At 59.2% G+C, this 15,933-nt stretch overlaps 4 protein-coding genes across 7 annotated transcripts in view; 3 read left to right on the top strand and 1 right to left on the bottom strand.

The window, feature by feature from the left end:
* The first annotated feature begins 350 nt into the window (after window positions 1-350).
* Window positions 351-6,978, top strand: MED31 (mediator complex subunit 31). Its single transcript, XM_039254465.1, has 4 exons — window positions 351-450; window positions 1,036-1,113; window positions 1,405-1,501; window positions 6,515-6,978. The coding sequence occupies exons 1-4, from the start codon at window positions 423-425 to the stop codon at window positions 6,705-6,707; spliced, it is 396 nt and encodes a 131-aa protein (XP_039110396.1). The 5' UTR covers window positions 351-422; the 3' UTR covers window positions 6,708-6,978.
* Window positions 6,979-7,926: 948 nt separating this feature from the next.
* TXNDC17 (thioredoxin domain containing 17) lies at window positions 7,927-9,688 on the bottom strand. The gene is made up of 4 exons (XM_039254464.1): window positions 9,471-9,688; window positions 9,076-9,157; window positions 8,729-8,804; window positions 7,927-8,112 (listed from the first exon to the last, which is right to left on the bottom strand). The coding sequence occupies exons 1-4, from the start codon at window positions 9,613-9,615 to the stop codon at window positions 8,044-8,046; spliced, it is 372 nt and encodes a 123-aa protein (XP_039110395.1). The 5' UTR covers window positions 9,616-9,688; the 3' UTR covers window positions 7,927-8,043.
* A 90-nt stretch (window positions 9,689-9,778) lies between these two features.
* KIAA0753 (KIAA0753 ortholog) overlaps window positions 9,779-15,933 on the top strand; it is a 39,411-nt gene continuing 33,256 nt past the window's right edge. For 3 of the 4 annotated variants that reach the window (XM_039254462.1, XM_039254460.1, XM_039254463.1), the window contains exons 1-2: window positions 13,277-14,004; window positions 15,040-15,178. In XM_039254462.1, coding sequence (XP_039110393.1) covers window positions 15,086-15,178 — 93 coding nt within the window. In that variant the 5' untranslated portion in view covers window positions 13,277-14,004; window positions 15,040-15,085. Of the gene's footprint in view, window positions 10,054-13,276; window positions 14,005-15,039; window positions 15,179-15,933 lie in introns of those variants that run through there. The other variant, XM_039254461.1, reaches the window with a different exon arrangement.
* On the top strand, window positions 10,253-13,686 carry LOC120246881 (collagen alpha-1(II) chain-like). The gene is made up of 2 exons (XM_039254526.1): window positions 10,253-13,049; window positions 13,526-13,686. The coding sequence occupies exons 1-2, from the start codon at window positions 10,253-10,255 to the stop codon at window positions 13,684-13,686; spliced, it is 2,958 nt and encodes a 985-aa protein (XP_039110457.1).

The following is a 15,933-nucleotide window of genomic DNA, read 5'->3' as shown; positions in this document are numbered from 1 at the left end:
GGAGCCGGAGGAGGGGCCTGCGAGGAGCCGGAGGAGGGGCCTGCGCGGAGCTGGAGGGCGGGGCCTGCACGGAGCTGGAGGGCGGGGCCCGCGAGGAGCCGGAGGAGGGGCCTGCGCGGAGCCGGAGGAGGGGCCTGCGCGGAGCTGGAGGGCGGGGCCTGCGCGGAGCTGGGGGGCGGGGCCCTCGAGGAGCCGGAGGAGGGGTCTGCGAGGAGCCGGAGGAGGGGCCTGCGCGGAGCTGGAGGGCGGGGCCTGCGCGGAGCTGGGGGGCGGGGCCCTCGAGGAGCCGGAGGAGGGGCCCGCCCGAGGCCGCCAATGCCCGCATCCCACACGGCCCCGCGACCGGAAGAGGGGTCGAGGCTTCCGCAATCTGCGGGCTGTTGCTCCTCTAGGCTGTGGGCAGCCGAGCCGCTTTGCTCGCGATGGCCGCGGCCGTCGCTATGGAGACAGGTAAGTAGCGCTCGGAACCCTAGCAAACACACCTGCCCCCGGCCAGACACGTCTTCCCGCTTCCCCGGGGCTCTTTCGCGGCGCAGCTCCGGCGGGGCTCCGGTCCGCGACTCTCTCCTCCTCACCGGCCTCCCGGCGAGGCCCCAGCGGCTGGGCGCGCTCCAGAGCCGTCCCCTCCGCCGCTGGTTTTCCGCGTCCGCGATGGGCGTGTTTAGGTGTGAGACGTCGCCAGACTGTGAGCCTTTCTGCTCCTGGCATTTCTCGAACCGGCGCACGTCCCTCCGTTTGCAGCTTGCATTCTGGACTTTCCCCGGGGTCCCTAGCGCTGCTCTGACCTTCCCCCGCTGGTCACTCTGGAAATCTTGGGTCCTGGGTCCCAGGGGGTGGTCCTGCCCCGTGGGTGCGCCTGTTCTAGGTTCTTGTTGAGCGGAGCGCTCTCTGCTTTCCCCGGACTAGTGAGGAAACCACCCCGTGCCCTTACTTCTGCAGAAACACGTTCTCACCAGCAGTCACGTCTTTTTCTGCAAGTCAGTGTCATAGATGGTGACCTTTATTTTGGGTGACTTTTGCTGTGTTTCTTCCTAGATGAGGCTGGAAATCGACTTCGGTTTCAGTTGGAGTTGGAGTTCGTGCAGTGTTTAGCCAACCCCAATTACCTTAATTGTAAGTTGTTGGCGCCTGATGGAATTGAGTAGCTGGTAACGATCTCTGACCAGAAGAATTGCAGTTCGTAATAATGTCTACTTTTATATACGCTCAGTTCAGTGGGATCTCTGCTACCTGTTCACTGGTGTGTGTGTGTGTCTGCACAGACTGGGACTTATGTTGTGAATTCATGGCGGGGGGCAGGGGGGGGAGTTATGGAAGTAGATTCTGTATGTTAGAGGTCACAAATCGGTACTTCCAGGATTGGTCTGCTCTACAGATATCTTTTTTGTTTTTTGTGCCTTTCAGTTCTTGCCCAAAGAGGTTACTTCAAAGACAAAGCTTTTGTTAATTATCTTAAGTACTTGCTTTACTGGAAAGAACCAGAATATGCCAAGTATCTAAAGTAAGTTTAATTTTTACAGTCCTAAATACGTGTATACTGTATTATGTTCCAAGATACTGACATTTAACAGACCTTTTAGTTTCACATTGGAAAAAATGTATTTTGAACCCCTCCACTCCTGTTAGCTGCCTCCGCCTTCTCTCTGAGTTGGATTACTGCGCAGTCTCACTGCTCATCCCTGCTCCTCTTACCCCCCTCCTGTGTTCTCCCAATCCCAGCCGAACAAAGCAAAATCATTTTCTAACAGGAGCCAACTTGGTCTTTCAGAAATGTAACCGCATGACACTTTGTTGCTCAGGATCTGTCAGTGTCTTCCCAGGGATGCAGAGCAGGATCCCTTCTCTCTTCTTGGGCGCAGGCTCTGTGTGACCTGGCTCTGTCTCGTACCACTCACCCAGTCCCTCTGTGTTCCTGACCCTACTGAACCCACGGTCTATAAATGCAATGGCACAGTCGTCGGCTGAAAATTAACACAGGGCACGTGTCAGGAAGATTTTCCAGAGGAGGTGACCTTCCCCGAGTCTCCCTCTGGCCACGCCTCATCGTGTGCGCTTGGTTCCAGAGCACTGCAAGAAGGCGAACGCTGCAGTAAAGCGAGCCAAATGAAGTTTTTGGTTTCCCAGTGCATTTAAAGCTTGTGTTCACACAGTACTGCAGGCGATTAAATGTGCAGTAGTGTTAAGGAAAAAAAAAAAGTAGATATCTTAATAAAAAAATATTGTTAAATAATGCTAAACATCATCTGAGCTTGTAAGCAAGTCATGACCACAGGTCACCATAACAGATATAATAATACTGGAAAGTTTAAAGTGTGAGAATTATTAACATGCGACACAGGGATTTGAGGTGAGCAAATGCTGTTGGAAACATGGTGCGGACAGACTTGCTTGATGAAGGGTTGCCCCCAACGTTTGTTTAGTTTGTAAAAGAAAAGAAATAAAAAGCAGTATTTCTGTAGCTATCGCCTTTCTTTAGAGCCTTGTATGTGCAGGCTCTGTGTTCATTTAAACATCGAACTCAGACCTCTTCTTTGTCTTAACTAGGTGGTCAGAAGGCAATAGTGAAACTTGGTGTCTTTTTTTTTTTTAAACACGTTTGAGAGGAAAATGATTCAAACTTGTCCTTTATCCAGGTCACTTTTTTGATCTGTGTCTAATACTAACTGATTCTTGACCCCACGTCTCTGCCTGCAGGACCCTTTTGCTCCCTAACTGGTCCCTTACAAACAGCCACTTGTTTAGTAACCGGAGAGAAGACTGTTAGATGGTGTGTGTGCATAGGCTTGCAGACTCTGTGTGGACACTGGGCCCGGGCGTGGGGCGTTCCGTGTCACCCCCACTGCTGCCGGAAGGCTGTCTATACTCTGGAGCTCTGGTCCCAGTGAGCACCTGCTGTGCCCTTCAGGGACAGCCGGTCCCGTTGCTAGCTGGATGCTGGGAAGGTTTTCCGTACGTTGGGATATGCTGTCCCCGGGTGTAGCTTCAACCCAGATTTCCAGTTTTGTCCCCGCGTTAATCCAGAACCGCTCTGTGACCTCTTGAGACACTTGCCTTTCAGACGTTTGCATTCCTGAGACTTGCAAGTTCACATCTGTGGGCATGTCACTCAGTCTGCACAAGCTTTTGTTTGAGACCTGCTGACCTTAAAGGTCCGAAAGTTTCATGTAATAATCCGGACCTCGGCTACTCTTTAAATCTGGAGGATCTGGGAACCGCAGGCCTTCATCTTCCCTGTCAGGGACTAGCCAGCCTGTGGGGCGGCCGCCGCGTGCAGACACTGGCACCACGTCCTGCTTCCCCGGCGGCCGGTACCCGCACCTGTGACGTAGCCCTTACCTGTGCGTCCCCAGCCACCTTTACCCATTTGTCACACGCCCTCCACTGTTCAGCCAGGACTGCACACAGGCCTTCGGACGTGGTCGGGGTGCAGTGGGCCGGATGCAGGTCTTCGTGTAGACGTTACACTTTGATAAGTGTAACTGGAGTTTCTGTTACTTCTCTCGGGGGGTGGGGCGGGGGCAGGGACTCACACTGCCGGCTTGCTGAGAACGTTATGTCAGCTCCAGCCCCTCTTTCTTATTTTGATCAGTGCTATTAACTGAGTTCATTTATGTCTTACTTTTAAAAAATCTAAGTGTGCAACTTTCCTTTCATACCCCTTCGTCTTGTTGGTTAAAGCCAGAATTGTAGCCTATTGAAATATTTACTCAGAGTTGTCTTTTATTTATTTATTTTTTTAAATTTTTTTTTTTTTTTTAATGTTTATTTTTTTTTTTATTTATTTCTAGGAGCGAGAGAGAGACAGCGTGAGCAGGGGAGGGTCAGAGAGAGAGAGGCAGTCACAGACTGAAACAGGCTCCAGGCTCTGAGCTGGCAGTCAGCACAGAGCCCGATGCGGGGCTCTATCCCTCGAACCGTGAGATCATGACCTGAGCCAAAGTCGGACGCTTAACTGACTGAGCCCCCCGGGCACCCCTAGAGTTGTCTTTTACAAGTTTGAGACATGATCGCTACATGTTTAAGTTCCGTTTGTCGATTAAATGCCACTTGAGACCATTCTCTTGGTTGTCGTGATAGTTTAGATTGTAGGTGAGGAAGCTAAAGCTGACCGAGGTTGAGAACCTTGTCCAAGCCACCCAGCTGGTGAGCGGCGGTGCTGGTGTTCGAACCCGGGTCTTTCTCACTCCCAGTGCCTGCCGAATGTATGAAGAGGAAGGAGGTCGGGTGTGAGTCGGCCATTTCAGGCCTAGCTCCACCAGCTACCAGCAGCCGTGTCCCTGGAGCGCTGATAGCGCGCCATTGTTATCGCGGAAGGACAGCGTCGGTGATGGGCCCTGCTCCTCAGCGTGGTCCCCAGACCAGCAGCACCGCTGTCACTTGGGAGCCTGTTAGAGACGCAGAGCTCAGGCCCCACGTCAGACCTACGAAATCAGAGCCTGCACTTGGGACGTGATTAGCGTGCACGTAAAACATGAGAAGCACTTCCGTGGTGCGCCGTTTTCGTGTTCAGTCTCTCTGTACCACCTGCACAAGTTTGGCTCTCAGCTCTCTGCATAATTTAATGTTTTGTTTTGTTTTTTAATTTTTTTTAATGTTTTTTTTTTTAATTTATTTCTAGGAGAGACAGAGACAGCGTGAGCAGGGGAGGGTCAGAGAGAGAGGGAGTCACAGACTCTGAAACAGGCTCCAGGCTCTGAGCTGGCAGTCAGCACAGAGCCCGACGCGGGGCTCGAATCCACGAACCGCGAGATCATGACCTAAGCGAAAGTCGGACGCTTAACCGACTAAGCCACCCAGGCGCCCCAATTTAATGTTTTTTATAATGCACTCCGATTTTACATCTTTTCTATTTTAAATACTTTCACTTACGAAATAGCTACAGAGATGGGAAAGATAATTCCTATATGTTTTTCACCCAGATATTCTAAATGTTATTTTTTAACCACAGGACAGTGATCAAGATCTGAACATTAATATATCAGCTAGTCTGCAGACCTCATTCCGATTTCGTCTGCTGTCTCATTACTGCCCTGCGGCTGGGGCAGTGTCCAGTCTAGGCTCCTGTCTTTGTGTCGTCTTCGTCTTTAATCTTGAGTTTCTTGGCCCTTCCCCCTGCGCTGCCCCCACCGCCCCGTGACTGGGCCCCAGCAGTGACTTTCTGACCTCCTTGGTGTGTCCCATCAGGAGTCCTAGGAAGTCACTTTGACCTGCTACTGGAGATGTTAATTTCGGTCACTTGCTTGAGGCCCTGACTGTTGGGTTTTACCACATCAAGTTACTTGTTTTCCTTTTGTATTTAGTAAGTGTCTGTGAGGAAATACTTTGAGACTATGTAAATACTTTGTTTCATCTTATACTTTTACCCACTAATTTTAGCATCTATTGATACGGGTCTGAAACAAATTCTATTTCTGTCATTTTTTCTACATTTATTAGTTGTGATTTAGATGTCAGGAAGAATCATCTCTTTATTCTCGATTTATTCATTTAAAAGAATTATATCAACATGGGCTCTTGAATTCTTATTTTTTGGATTATAACTGTGTTTTCTCGTAATGGTTTCAAATATGGCCATTAGTCCCTTCAGATTGGCTCCTGAGTGCTTGTGACGTATCCCCACAATTTTTTGAGCACTTTCTTCCTGGCACTGCATAATATTCCAGGTTCATCTGGTACTTTCCCTGCCTTCGCCCTGGAATCAGCCATTTTGCCAAGGCCCCTGGAAAGTGGTATTTCTAATCCATGACCTGGGCGCTGAGTGTGCTTGTTGGTACCCATGTCATTGCTGCTAGGCCCTCTCAGGACGCACAGCTAAGAAGTCGTGTGTGTGTGTGTGTGTGTGTGTGTGTGTGTGTATACGTACACACATGTCTGCTTCCAATCTTTGTCGGTTTCTGAGTCTGCTGACGGTTCCAGGTGCAGCTCCGCGACGCAGGGTCCATTCCAGCCTCCCCCGGCCTTGTGTGTAACGACTCCCCTAACAGTCGGAAATTTGGCTCTCCTCATCCGCAGTGTGTTGACTTACTCAGTTGCTGATCTTAGGTCACACGCCAAGTAATTCCAGAATGGTTACATCCCTGTGGAAAACCACAGTACAGTACTGGTGCATAGTTCTTTCTGAAATGGAGTCGGTTTTGAAAAAAAGCGGTCTTTATCACGACTCCTGGAAATCCGGTAGTTACCAATGATAAACTTACTATACCGAGAAGCGTTTGCGGCCCTCGCCGTGGGCGCCTCCGCGGGAGCGCGGGGCTGCCGAGCCGGGCCTGCTGCTCCTGCGCGGTGCGGGGAGGTCAGTCCTTCTGCGCTCGAGCGTTTTCCCTTTTGAAACGTGTGCCCCACGCTGACTTTTGATGACTGGCTTCTCTGCAGAGGCAGGAAAACCTGTACTACCCAAGGGAGCGAATATTCTAGAAATGGTAGCCTACAAGGGCCGTTCTGGGAGAGAAGCGGAGGTGGAGCGTGGCCGACGCGCGCGGAGGGCGCCGCCGCTAACTTGTGCGCTTGCGCGCAGGTACCCGCAGTGCCTGCACATGCTGGAGCTGCTGCAGTACGAGCACTTCCGCAAGGAGCTGGTGAACGCGCAGTGCGCCAAGTTCATCGACGAGCAGCAGATCCTGCACTGGCAGCACTACTCCCGCAAGCGGATGCGTCTGCAGCAGGCGCTGGCCGAGCAGCAGCAGCAGAACAACGCGGCGGGGAAGTGAGAAGCCGGCCGCCGACGCGGGGCCCCTGACCGCCGCCCCCTGACCTTGGGGCCCCTGACCGCGGCCTCGGCCTCACTGCCCCTGCGCGGAGACGGGACTCTCCCAGCCGCGCCGCCGGGGAGCACCCAGAGCTGTACGTGCCGTGTGATCCAACCCACTTTTTGTTGTTAATAGGTTCCTTCTGTCCAACCAGAGTTGTTCTCCTGTGGTTTCCCTGTGGGTTTGTAAGTTATCGTTAGTACTTAACCAACCGAATAAAACAGAAACGTTAGGTGCTGTAAACCAGTTTAAGGAGTCGGTGAGGGATGGGGCAGGGGGAGGGCCACCAGATGTCCCCAACTCTGCAAGTCCGTGTCCCTCCGTCCCACTGTCCCTCGGATCGGCTGCCCTACGCCTCCCTGTGCAGAATGAGGGGGAATCGAGTGAACGATTTCTCCCATCAGGGAGCGGGTGCTGCAGGAAGGTTCTTACTCTGCTCAGGAGGAGGACTGACCGTGTCACCACTTGCCCTGCAAGAGGGCTCAAAGGAACAGCCGGCGTGTCACCGACCTAGTGACGGCACGGAGAAGGTTGGTGGTTAACTTCTCACCGGACCCTTGACTTTGGACTAGAATAAAGATGAGGAGCCTCAGACACTTGTGATCGTGCAGCGCGAAACGTTTCCGTGGCCGGTGCTGCACCTGGGCCCACGCTTCCTGCTTTGTCCTGCTCTCAGTCCCCTTGCAGACCCGCCGCGTCCATACAGGAGGAGGCGGAGGTTCACACAGGTTAAGAAGCTCGTCTGCGGTGGTGATGGGTGTGACTGACGCGCGGCCGGGGCTCTTGCCACCATTAGGTGACACGGTCTCTGACCTTCCCGAGCAGGAAGGCGTCTTCAGACGGGAAAGCCAGACTGCCTGTGGTGAGCGAGGCTGGATTAGGTGCGCTGTGCTCTCCGTCACTGGCTATGGGAAGTTGTACGTTCTAAAGCCACACAGAGTGTTTCCGGAACCGTTCTTTGTAAATGTGTGGCATTTACCGTAAAAGATCCTAACTCCTTTCAAGGCGTGGAATTTGCCTTCTGTATTGGTAGGGACACTGCTGTCACCTCCAGCAATGCACCCCTTGTGCTGTCCCCGTCTCTCCTAAAGACTGATTCTCCCTTCCTCTTAGAGATTCCCAAATATTACAGGCAAACTGAGGGTTCATGAGCATTTTAATAGCACTATTTAGACATAAACCAGTTTTTACGTCATCATTCATTTGTTTATTGCTAACGTGAATTCAAAACAAGTATGCGATTGCTTTTATACCAGAGCAAGTCAGGAAATCAAGATACGACTGCCATCATCAACTCTTAATCTTCAGAGAACAACATCTCCACGAGGCTGGCCTGGAGACACTCGGATTCCACCAGTCTTTGAGGCTGTAATAGGAGAGTGGTCTGATCTTAACCCAGATCTACAAACATGTTATTAGGAAGGGAAGGAGTTCTGCCTTGAGTTAACACAAAGCTTACAATGGAGAAACTACGCTATATCATCTAGTTACAACAAGCTTTATTAAATAGTTAAACTATGTGCCTTAAGATAAATCATTAAAATACTTGGCTCCGTGGACTAAAACAAGAGCCAGCAAGCCCAGCACACTGCCTTCCCCTCAACTCGTTAATTTATAATCCCAGGGCCACCGCTGAACTAAAGGAGGTGCCCTTTTAACTAGAACTCTGAAGTAAGTAGAAAACAACCACTGATGCTAGTGTCTTACCGAATTATGTCAACCAACTTTCTTGAGCAGCGCTTAGAGAATTTTAGAACAGTGGCTTTTACAAAGCATGGGAAACACCTAATACTTAGATACTGGCATTATTAATAGTTTATTTGGATTGGCCATAGGGATGGACAGCCAAGTTGTACATTTTTAATAGAGCCCCAGTGTGATATTTGGGATGAAATGTCAAGATCTTTTCAAATTTGAATCCAGGACAAAAGAGTTGATGGGGTGAGTTGTAGCCCCACCACAATGACAGGACAGACACTTACTGTTCCGTATTTAAGGAGTGTAGGAACCGCAGTTACTTTCAGGTTTTTTCTGAAGTCGTTATTTGGATCTTTCCAACTGTTTCGAAAAGAAAAAGTGATCATGGAAAACATTTACTTGGTTTCTCACCATTTACTTAATATTTGATAGATTCCTACATTTAGTCTTTCAGTGATCACTCGTTTTGTTGTAAATGTTCATAAAAGCTTGAAGACTTGAAGCCTCTGGTCGCTTGACTTGCCCGACCCTGGACCTAAGCACGCAGATCCTTAGTCCCCGAGGCCCTTCCGCCTAAGTGTGCGCGGGCCCAGCGCGCCCGGGACGGGACGGAATGCACGCGGGCACTTACTAAGGTTTCTCTCCCACTTGGCAGTAGATGAACACACACCCTTCACTGACGTGCTTCAGCCCCTCTCGCACGACTGGTTCAGCTTAAAAAAAAGTCGATACCAAATAGTCAGTCATGGGCTCTAGAATCCGGCACCGAGAAACAGCGTCGCTCCCCTCTCCCCTCCGTCTCTGCAAGTGCTCAGACTTGAACCGAGGGTGACCTGAAAACCACTCCAGGGCCGAGCGCGGATCGGTCTCCGCGCCAAGGCGCCCAGAATCCTGCGGGCGCCCGGCTCGCCCGTCCCGGGGACTGGATGCCCCAGGACCCGGGTCGAGCGGCGGGGCAAGCCCGGTGAGCCCCTGCGCGGGCTCTCGCGCCCTCCCGGGCCGCAGCCCCCAGGCCCCGCCTCTCACCCTGCACGCAGTCGGGGCACCAGCTCTTCCCGCCGGCATCCTTGGAGCCGGTAAAGTAGGCGAAGATGGTCTTGCCGCGGTGCTGCTCCACCGCCCGGCTGAACTCCTCGAAGCCGGACACGCTCACCACCTCGTAGCCGGCCATCGGGAGGGAGAGCCGCGCACCGCGGGCCGGGGCTCCGGGAGGCGCCGCCGCGGGGAGGGGCGGGGCGCGGCCGCTTCCGGGCGGGCGGCCGGCGGGGCTCCGCGGCGCTACGGGAGCCCGGGGCGGCCACAAGGCCTCCGCGCCGCCTCCCGGCCCCGGCTGTCGCCGCCCGGCGCCCTCCGCGCTCTCCGCGCTGCTTCTGCGCAGGCATCCGGGCTTCTGCCCCAGCCGCCCCGGCCCCGGCCCCGGCCCCATGTGCGGTGGCTGCCCACCCTGCCGTCGTGCAGCCCTGGGACCCTTCGGTGGCTCGGGACGCCAACGGCTCCCAGGCCGCCCTGCGCCCGTTGCTGTGGCGACCGCGCCGGCGCCCGGAAGCGCAGCCTAGCCGCCCCCCACCCCCCGCCCGCTCCCCGGTAGCTGCTCCGCGCCCCAGGCCAGGTGGGCTCGGGCCGGGACTGGGGGGACTCTGGGAGGCCGCACCAGGAGCCGTGGCCCCGGGGGACAGGAGCCCCTGAGCCGTGGCCCGCCCCGCCGCTTGTCGCCCCTGTCGCCGTCGCTCCTGCCGAGGCCGGGGGTCCGGGGCCGAGTGCGTGCGTGCGTGTGCGCGGCGGCCCCCGCGGCGGGCGGGCCTGCGGCCATGAGCGGGGCTGCGGGCCGCTGCGTGGGGCCCAGCCGGCCGGGGCGCGGGCGCGGGCGGCCCTGGGGGAAGAGGGGCGCCGTGGGGGCGCCGCGCGGCCGGGGAGCGGGGCGCCGTGCGACGACCTCGGCCTGGGACGCGCGCTGCGTGAGCGCAGAGAGGCTTCAGGACTGTCGGCGGCCCCGGGGGAGGAGAGCGGAGGCCGACGCGGCCGGGGCGGCGGGGGCGAACGGGCCGGAGGCCTTGGGGCCCCGTGGCGCCGCCGCAGGCTCGGCGGAGGCCGCGGAGGACCCGGGGACCGTGTGGGTGGACGGCGCGGTGGGGGAGCCTCAGGTGGTGGGGCCTGTCGGTTCGGTGTGGGTGACGGGCGCCGGCGGGGAGGAGGACGGGGCGCCTTACCGGAGCCCCCGGGGCTGTGAGCGGAAAGGCCGCCCGGGATCGATGGGGCACGAGAGCATCTTGGAGCTGTGGCTGAAGGTGCAGGCCATGCGGGCGGCGGCGGGGTACGGGGAGGGGAGCAGAGTGGAGCTCCACCCGGTGCCCGCGGGAGAGGGCCCGGTTGACAGGGGCGTCCCCGGCCGGGCCTCCTGGGTGGAGACGAGCCGGGGTGGTCTCACAGGACCCTGGGTGAAGGGACAAGCTCGGGCAGTGCCCCGGGTCTCGGGAGTGTCAACAGCCGTGGGTCTGGGGGCCGGTTGTGAGAGGGTCCCAGGCCTGTGCGGGCGGGGACAGGCGGCCGGCCTGCTGCCTGAGGGTGTGCCTGGGATGGTCCCCTACCTGCTGGGGAGAGGACAGGCCGCGGGGTGGCGCGAGGCTGTGGAGCTCCCCAGAGCCGTGGAGAGGGAGCGGGGCTGGGGCGGTGCCCCCCGTCTGTGGGGCAGAGGGCAGTCCCTGCAGGTGCCCGGGGCTCCCCGCCCAGAGGCCATCTGTGGGGACACCCCGGACTCATGGGGCGGGGGGCAGGCTGCGAGGGTGCCCGATGCTGTGGGGGCGCCCAGCAGTGTGGAGGAGGAAGCCTGTGCGGGTCCCCTGGGCGCTTGGCGGAGCGAACAGGCGGTGGAGGGGATGGGGTCTGGGGGTGCTCCTGGCACATGGGGCACTGGACAGCCCATGGGGGTGCCTTGTGGTGTTGAAGAGGAAGCTCGATGTGGGGGTGACCCAGGATTCAGGGAAAGGGGACAGGCTGTGTGGGTAGAGACGGGCTCTGGAGGGGCCCTGGGCTCCTGGGCAGTGGCACACGCCGCGGAGGCGTGGGGTCGTGCGGGGCAGGCGGTGGGCCCTGGAGGTGCTCCAGGCCTGTGGGGTGTAGAGCCGGGCATGGGGGTGCCCACGGCCCCGGGGAGGGAGACAGGCTGTGGGAGTGTCCCCGGTGTGTGGGGGACCCAGCAGCCTGTGGGGGCGGCGGGGGCAGTACCAGGGGCTCTGGGGGGACAGGCGAGCTACGGGGCCACCCCAGGCCTGTGGGACGGGCAGCGGGCCCTGGGGGCGCCAGAGGCCATTGTGGGGGACACAGGCTGTGGGGGTGTCGTGAGCCTGTGGGACAGGAGGCAGACTCTGGGGGAGCGGGCGGTTCTGCTGCCCACAGCGTTAGGGGCACCCGGGCCCGTGGGTCAGGAGGGCGGCCATGGGGACACGTCTTGTCTGTGCAGAAGGAGACAGGCCGCTGGGCTGCCTGAGGCCGTGGTGCTGCCCAGGCACAGGTGCAGCGTGGCGGGGGTCGCGAGGGCGCCTACGGGCCTGCCTGCCGCCGCGTGGGTGTCTGGCCCTGTGTGTCACGACGGCAGCTCTAGAGGCGGCCTGAGCCTGTGCGAAGGCGTCCATACTGCCGCGGTGCCCGTGGCTCCCGAGGGGCCTTGGTCGGTGGGGGACGCTGTGGCTTCTGCAGCTTTCCCGGGCCCGTGGGAGAGGGCGCAGGCCGTCGGGGGTCCGGAAGCGCCCGGACACGCAGGGCAGGAGACAGGCTCTGGGGGTGTGCCGAGACCTTGGGGAAGGAGACAGACCGCAGGGACGTCTGCAGCAGCTGTGGTGCCCGTGGCCCCCAGGACGTCTCAGCCTCTGCGGGACGAGTCCAGCCCTGGGGGTGTCGCAGGCCTGTGGGGGGAGAGGGAGACGGTGCAGGCACCTGTAGACACCAGGGGTCCCGCGCGGGTGGGGCTGTCTCCCCCCGGGATGCCTGGGCCCACGGGGGAGAGGCTGGGCCTGGGGGGCCCCTCCGGTTCCCTGGGAGGGGGACAGGCTGCTGAGATGCCTGTGGCTGGGGGGCTGCCCACGGCGGCGGGGGCCCCCGGGCTGATGATGGCCGACACCAGCCGTGGGGACGTCTCCGGTGGTTGGGAACAGAGACCCAGGACAGAGGTGCCCACTGCTGCTGGGGCTGCAGGACCCGTGGGCGGCCTGTGGAGGAGGGGAGCCAGCAGGCCAGTCCCTGAGGCCGCGAGGGTGCCCCTGCCTTTGGGGGTGCTCGCGGCTGTGGGGGTGCCCACAGAGGGGCGCGTGCCTGCTGCCGTGTGGGTGACCGGGTGTGTGGGGGAGGAGGCCGCTGTGGCTGCCCCTGGCCTTCCGGCGTCCAGGACACCATCTATGGAGGGAGCTGGGGCTTCGGTGGGGGAGGAAGGGGGTGGCCGGCAGGCCGTGGGGGTGCTTCTTGCCCGTGGGTGCGGGACCCGGTCCTGGAGCTGCCCGAGGCCCCCAGCGGAAGAGAGCCGCTGTGAGAACGTGCCTGCAGCCCCAGGGCCGAGAGGCACGGTGGGGGCGCCCCCGATTTCAGGGCAGGAGACGGGCATCGGCCATTTCAGAGGTCACCCACAGCAGAGTGGGGGGGGACAGGGGGGAGGAGCGTCTGCAGTGAGGGTCCGGGGGAGCTCTTTGGGGGAGGACAGGCTAAGGGGGGCCTTCCCATAGTACATGTAGGGAACTGGTTGGGGGGGTTCTTGGGCTCTTTGGGAGGGGCAGGCTGGGGGGAGGTTGGTCCTGGGTTGTGGACGGAGGCGCTGGCCATGGGGGTGTCTGAGGATCTGGGACAGGTGCTTTGTGGAGGCGTCCTGGGTCTATTGGGTGACAAGCTGGGAGGTGTCCTGGAGCAGTGGGGATGGGACGGGTTGCAAAGAGAGGGGCGTCCCAGGAATTTGTACAGGTGACAGTGGGGTAGGTGTCCCTGGACTCTGTGTACGTGTGTGTGTGGCGTCACTCGAGGTATCCTGCAACGGGGAGGGGGCGTGTCCCCTAGTGTTTCCTGGTGCAGCAGAGTCCTAGGCCTTCGGCTTCCGGGGCCAGTGTCGGCCGCGTACAGCCTGCAGGGCCCCGGCTCCGTGGGCTCCTCCGTCCTGCGGCGGCCGCCCCGGACTGTGGTGACGAAGGCCAGCGGGACCGCCTCGCCCCTGCCCTCCAGTCTCCGTGTCGCTCTCGTCTCTGCAGCCGTGGGGACAGGGTCTTGAGCAGCTGCCCTTCTGTTCCTACGCACGTGTCAGTCTACAGACCTTGGATTTATTCAAAAGCTTAAATTAGGGATTTTTTTTTTAAACCTGGATTTCCCAAATAATTTACTGTAGGATTCTTTGAGAGAACAAACACACAAGTACATTTAAAATGAATCGGTTTATGGAAAATCAGCTTAATTCAACAGCCGTTGAGTTAAATTATCCGCTCTGCTCAAAGCACTGTATTGTGGGAAATCTCAGAGAAGAACAAGACCAGGCCCTTGCCCTCCGGGAAGCCCGTGTGGCTGGGAAGATGGGCCGTGGCTGGAGACACCGGTATGTGGTCCGCTCGCCACGGGTACAGGCGTGCCCGGCGTCTGTGCGGAGGCGCCCGAGACCGCGGGGAGAGCGTGGCCCGCGCCCCCTACCAGTCCTTACGGACGCCTTCCTGGCTGTTAGCTCAGGGGCCGTGGGGGGGGGGGGGGGGGATCGCAGGTTCAGGGCCCCTTCTGCTAGTTCGGAGCCAGTGGCCTCGCCCAGAGTCCGTCAGCTCTGCCCTGCTGAGCGGCCCCGAGGAGCCGGCGTGCGCCCGTTGGGTGTGGCAGGGTTTGCTCACGCAGACGGTGCCCACAAAACTGCCCGGTCACCGCGGCAAAGCCCGTCTCTGCGGTAACGTCTTAATGGTGGCCCTTGAGATTTGGGATTCGGAGCAGCTCGACAGGAAGTCACTAGAACAGTGTGTCCTCCTGTTCTCCTGGAAAGTAGGGTTCCGAAGGGGATGACACTTCTGTAGAGGGCCCTGTCCAGTACCTTCCTGAGCACCGCTGCCCCGCGGGCCCCCGGCACTGGGCTGCGGGGTCGCCCTCTAGAGTGCTGTCCGCGGGCCCCCAGCACGGGACCCCCTCTAGAGTGCTGTCCGCGGGCCCCCAGCGCCGGGACTCCCTCTAGAGATGTCCGCGGGCGCCGGGCTGCAGGGACCCCCTCTAGAGTGCTGTCCGCGGGCCCCCAGCGCCGGGACCCCCTCTAGAGTGCTGTCCGCGGGCCCCCAGCGCCGGGACCCCCTCTAGAGTGCTGTCCGCGGGCCCCCGGCGCCGGGCTGCGGGGACCCCCTCTAGAGTGCTGTCCGTGGGCCCCTGGCGCCGGGCTGCGGGGCCCCCTCTAGAGTGCTGTCCGTGGGCCCCCAGCGCCGGGACGCCCTCTAGAGTGCTGTCCGCGGGCGCCGGGCTGCGGGGACCCCCTCTGGAGTGCTGTCCGCGGGCCCCCGGCGCCGGGCTGCGGGGACCCCCTCTAGAGTGCTGTCCGTGCCGTTGTGTCCGCCCCCTTCCGGTGTCTGGATGCCCGTGGTCTGAAAGCAGACTCCTTCTGTTTTAGGCGGTGACCTTGGAGGGCCCCCGGCAGCGCCCCGCGCCCCGACGGCATGGACCCGGGCAGGCCGGCCCCCGCCTGTGTTCACCGGGCGCCTTGTGTCCCCCTGGACGGGAGGCGTGACCCCAGCCAGCACCAGATCCAGGTAGTTTGTCATTTTGTCTTCAGGTTTTAGTCTTCACGCCGCGTTTGGAGCAGAACTTGGAAGCAAAGGACAGTGGACACGTCTTAAACCACGTTTGAGATTCGACGGGCGTTAGCAGCTTACCCTGCTTCACCCTCGGGTGTTTAGAGAGCCAGCTGCAGGCGTTCTAGTATTTTAGAACACCTCTACGCACGCGCCGTCACTCCGAAGAAAATGGACAAGTTTTTCCCTAATATTATCCAATAACCAATTTCCCTTCAGCTTCATCTAGTTGTGACCGATACGTTTCCCCCAACAGCGAATTTATGAAAATCCTCACAACAAAGTCGAGCTCTGCCGGGATCCCCCGAGTTCTTCCCGGGATCCCCCGAGCTCTGCCGGGATCCCCCGAGTTCTTCTCGGGATCCCCGGAGCTCTTCCCGGGATCCCCCGAACTCTGCCGGGATCCCCCGAGTTCTTCTCGGGATCCCTGGAGCTCTTCCCGGGATCACCCGAGCTCTGCTGGGATCACCCGAGTTCTTCCCGGGATCCCCCGAGCTCTGCCGGGATCACCCGAGTTCTTCCCGGGATCCCCCGAGCTCTTCCCGGGATCCCCCGAGCGCTTCCCGGGATCCCCCGAGCTCTGCCGGGATCACCCGAGTTCTTCCCGGGATCCCCCGAGTTCTTCCCGGGATCCCCCGAGCTCTGCCGGGATCACCCGATTCTTCCCGGGATCCCCCGAGTTCTTCCCGGGATCCCCCGAGCTCTGCCGGGAT

Source organism: Hyaena hyaena, unplaced genomic scaffold (assembly GCF_003009895.1).
Source record: "Hyaena hyaena isolate Hyena2069 unplaced genomic scaffold, ASM300989v1 scaffold_492, whole genome shotgun sequence".
NCBI classification, from domain to species: Eukaryota; Metazoa; Chordata; class Mammalia; order Carnivora; family Hyaenidae; genus Hyaena; species Hyaena hyaena.
The sequence above is the reverse complement of the archived record's forward strand: the minus strand, read 5'-3'. Positions and strand labels throughout refer to the sequence as shown.

Excerpts from the sequence above, each read along its gene's own strand:
- MED31 (XM_039254465.1), top strand. The coding sequence starts at position 423 with ATGGCCGCGGCCGTCGCTATGGAGACAG. Across the intron at positions 451-1,035 it reads GGCCGTCGCTATGGAGACAG|ATGAGGCTGGAAATCGACTT; the intron begins GTAAGTAGCGCT and ends GTTTCTTCCTAG. Across the intron at positions 1,114-1,404 it reads CAACCCCAATTACCTTAATT|TTCTTGCCCAAAGAGGTTAC; the intron begins GTAAGTTGTTGG and ends TGTGCCTTTCAG.
- LOC120246881 (XM_039254526.1), top strand. The coding sequence starts at position 10,253 with ATGAGCGGGGCTGCGGGCCGCTGCGTGGGGCCCAGCCGGCCGGGGCGC. Across the intron at positions 13,050-13,525 it reads GGGCATCGGCCATTTCAGAG|TGTCGGCCGCGTACAGCCTG; the intron begins GTCACCCACAGC and ends TTCCGGGGCCAG.
- TXNDC17 (XM_039254464.1), bottom strand. The coding sequence starts at position 9,615 with ATGGCCGGCTACGAGGTGGTGAGCGTGTCCGGCTTCGAGGAGTTCAGC. Across the intron at positions 9,158-9,470 it reads GTGCCCCGACTGCGTGCAGG|CTGAACCAGTCGTGCGAGAG; the intron begins GTGAGAGGCGGG and ends CTTTTTTTTAAG. Across the intron at positions 8,805-9,075 it reads CAAGTGGGAGAGAAACCTTA|TTGGAAAGATCCAAATAACG; the intron begins GTAAGTGCCCGC and ends TTTTCGAAACAG.